The following is a 3308-nucleotide window of genomic DNA, read 5'->3' as shown; positions in this document are numbered from 1 at the left end:
GTCTAATTTGTTACAAATAAAGATTAAAAACATAACCAAACTGTTGAAATAGATGTATATTTCCAATTCAATATATAAAAACTATGCCGAAATTAATATTGTCACTTTTAATATTTTTATGTTTTTATTGTTTTGTATGTTGGGCCCGAGCTAGATCTGGAACTGAATTAGGCTTGTTGTTGGGCTTGCTGATATTGGGCTTTACAGGGTTAGGACAAGGCCCGACACATGCTTCAACAGTTCAACTTAGCTGATGGGCTGCATCCTTCAACTTAGATAACAGGCCTTTCCTCTCGTAAATGGTTACTGGGCTTGTAGCATTGGCAAGTAATATGGGCTTATTAGCAGCTGGTCAGGTTCATGCGTAACGTGGGCTGGATGTATTACACTTGGGCTCTTAGGGCTTGGAATATATAGCTAGAGCTGTGTCCAGAAGATTTAGATTGACATTCAGAGACATTTTACACACACACACTCGTCTCTTATCTCTATAAACATAATAAATGTATATAACTAAACAAGTATACGCGTAAAGATAACTCAAAATATGTGGTTATGGATCAATATTACCAGGTTTAACACCATAAAGCACACAACATAAGCATAAAGACTTTGTTTTTCCATCGATGTCAAGAATTTAGTACCAAATAACACAAGCAGGAGCACTCATATTGCCACTTCTTACTTGCCAAAATAATAGAGAGCATATGCTAAAACCAAAATCAATATGGGTAAAACAAATGTTAAACTGTTGGTAGACGAACTTGCGGGAGCTTGGTTCGATGCATAGGCTGTGGTTGAAGGCGGTTTATACGTATTTTTCTTAGACATAGTATTGTTATCGAGCTCACCAACATAGAAATCTTTCATCTTTTCTATCGCATTTTCAGTGTGGCCAACCTCTTCAAAATTTTCGGTTGCATCTTTCCCTACAGCATCATAAATAAAATGTCATAATTCAGATGAATCTGATACATGCATGCAAATTAACAAGTTGATTAAAGTCTTACCGGATGCTAATACTAGGACCTGATCGCCACCCGGATGATCATCAAGAAATGAGGTTACATCATATACCTATGTTACATTGCAACAACCATATCAAATTATAATACTTGAGTTCATATTCAAAAAAGCAATAACTACATATTTTAACTTTTATCCTGATTTTAGCCCGACACCGAATACTAATTGCTTCCCACTTGTTAAAACTAAGTCCAGAGATGTTTAAATAGCTTGTCAGCTTTCTTGCTCAAAATCGGCTCGTTTACAAACCAATACGACCACGAGCTGACCTTGGCTCGGCTCGTGAACAGTCCTAATTAAGGGGAGGTAAAGGACCATGATAAACTGACACAAATTAAGAAAATCTAGACAGACTAGACCAGTAAAACAAATCCAAATTAAGTGAATCTATATAACACTTGACCAGTTCATATGCAAACAATCATAACTTCGGAGTTGTTTGGCAACTTCTGAATAGGTAAGTGCTAAACCAATAAGAGGTCTGAACCTTTAAGAGCCAGTATAATGCTTAACCATTCAGAGGCAAATGTCTGACCAATTCAGATAAGAGATCTTAACCATTCAGACTCAGTATAATGCTTAACCATTCAGAGCCAAATGTTTGAAGCATTCAGATATTTGCTTGCGAAACAAAAAGGAAACAAACAGTCTAAAATCATTAAGTGTTGAACCAGTAAGAGGTCTGTACCATTGCTTGCGAAACAAACAGGAAACAAACAGTCTAAAATCATTAAGTGTTGAACCAGTAAGAGGTCTGTACCATTAAGAGCATGTTAGGAACTGAAACAAACAACCCCGAATTCTTAAAGATTCTCATAACCCTAAATTTATATCTTTATATTGGGCAGTGAAATTGAATTTTAGCAGTGGCGAAGCTTGATCCGAATTACGGGGGGTCGAAAACGTATATACCCAAAAATTTCTATAGAACTGGGGGTCGAAAACTTATATACCAAAAAATTTCTATACGAAAACTACATATCAAACACAAATCAATCAAGTTCATATGCAGTAGCCAAACTAATCATAAATAAACAACAACAAAAAAAAAAGAAGATGATTAGACCTTTCCAGAAATGATCAGCCAGCAATCAGTGCTGTGGTTGTGCTTTGAGACCTCTTCAAAAGACAGAATCTTGGTATCCGATGTCATTTCTTGATCTTCAACACCCACACAAAACAAACAAACAAACACCAAACTTTAGTTCATTAAGTAATTAAAATCTAATCTTGAAACAAACCCAAAAACAGGATCATCATTAACATACACAAATCGAGTTCAACGTTAGAAATGAGGTACTACCCAGATGATGAATCGATGTTTTGAACCGATGCAGGTCGAATTTGTACCAACTAGTCAACTACCAAGATTTACGTCGTCTACTAAATTATAGTTCCTTTTCATATTAAACAAATTATTATATCATAAAAAAATGACAAGCTTGAAAGAAAAGAACATGCATAAGAAGAAGTAGTAGTTTTTAATTAGATTATTAGTTAAAATAATAACAAAAAGTCAACAATAAACAGCTACACGTAGTGTTATTTTGACTTGCCAGTTGCCACTAATTATTTGTTTGACCAACTTGATTCTTGGGGATTTGTCCTCGACAACTCCTTAGTTTTTCATGTAAAGCGCAAAGCTCACATGGTCTACGTTGTATGTGGTAGAGTGGGGCTTTTCCTTTACCCTCGCCTCGTGACTGTTTGTTAGGCTGGGTGTTATACAACGGTGTTTTGGATAGTTACTTAGGGGTGTGAATTTCTAACATGACACGAACCTAACACGAAATTCATTGGTTTATGTTTAGTCTAAATCAGTTTAGGTAAGTTTCGGGTTGAACCCACGAACTTGTTTAGCTAAACACGCCAGGTTCGGGCCAACCCGGTCGGGTTGACGGGTTGACCAATGTAACCCATTTATTTATATTATATTTTTTAGAATATGTTTTATGTCATAAGTTAAATTTGTTGAAAATTTGATGAAAATAGCATTTTTCATGTGAAGGATTGTTGGAAAATTGGTGAAAATAGCATTTTTCACAAATATAGGAAAATGATTTTTTTTCTATTTTGGACTAGAAATAAATATAAGAAAATGAGCGGGTTTTATATATTTATTTGTGGGTTTGTGTTCTATGTTGGAAGAGCTTCGCAACGAACTAAACCACGTCCAAAACGGAGCTAAGATGAATGAGATATCGATGATCAAATTTGGGTATTTAAGTGGGAACTCTCCATCCTTATTGTTTCATGAAAACACATACTAAGTGTACTCGTGA

The 3308-nt window shown here is 35.4% G+C and overlaps 1 protein-coding gene across 2 annotated transcripts; it reads right to left on the bottom strand.

Annotated features, from left to right (window-relative positions):
- Nucleotides 1-536: 536 nt before the first annotated feature.
- On the bottom strand, nucleotides 537-2679 carry LOC110864875 (cytochrome b5). Of its 2 annotated transcripts, none has more exons than XM_022114029.2 (4): nucleotides 2295-2679; nucleotides 2093-2187; nucleotides 1011-1077; nucleotides 537-929 (listed from the first exon to the last, which is right to left on the bottom strand). In XM_022114029.2, exons 2-4 carry the CDS (start codon nucleotides 2177-2179, stop codon nucleotides 682-684), a joined length of 402 nt encoding a protein of 133 aa, XP_021969721.1. In that variant the 5' UTR covers nucleotides 2180-2187; nucleotides 2295-2679; the 3' UTR covers nucleotides 537-681. The 2 variants fall into 2 exon arrangements, with proteins under 2 accessions (XP_021969721.1, XP_021969722.1); XM_022114030.2 differs by having other exon boundaries at nucleotides 2330-2480.
- Nucleotides 2680-3308: the final 629 nt, after the last annotated feature.

Source organism: Helianthus annuus, chromosome 6 (assembly GCF_002127325.2).
Source record: "Helianthus annuus cultivar XRQ/B chromosome 6, HanXRQr2.0-SUNRISE, whole genome shotgun sequence".
Lineage (NCBI taxonomy): Eukaryota > Viridiplantae > Streptophyta > Magnoliopsida > Asterales > Asteraceae > Helianthus > Helianthus annuus.
This window is presented reverse-complemented; position numbering and strand designations above follow the sequence as displayed.

Bases quoted from the DNA above. Each gene is read 5' to 3' on its own strand.
- LOC110864875 (XM_022114029.2), bottom strand. From the start codon at position 2,179: ATGACATCGGATACCAAGATTCTGTCTTTTGAAGAGGTCTCAAAGCAC. The intron at 1,078-2,092 runs GTCTAATCATCT...AATGTAACATAG, and splicing joins GGCTGATCATTTCTGGAAAG to GTATATGATGTAACCTCATT. The intron at 930-1,010 runs GTAAGACTTTAA...ATGATGCTGTAG, and splicing joins GGTCCTAGTATTAGCATCCG to GGAAAGATGCAACCGAAAAT.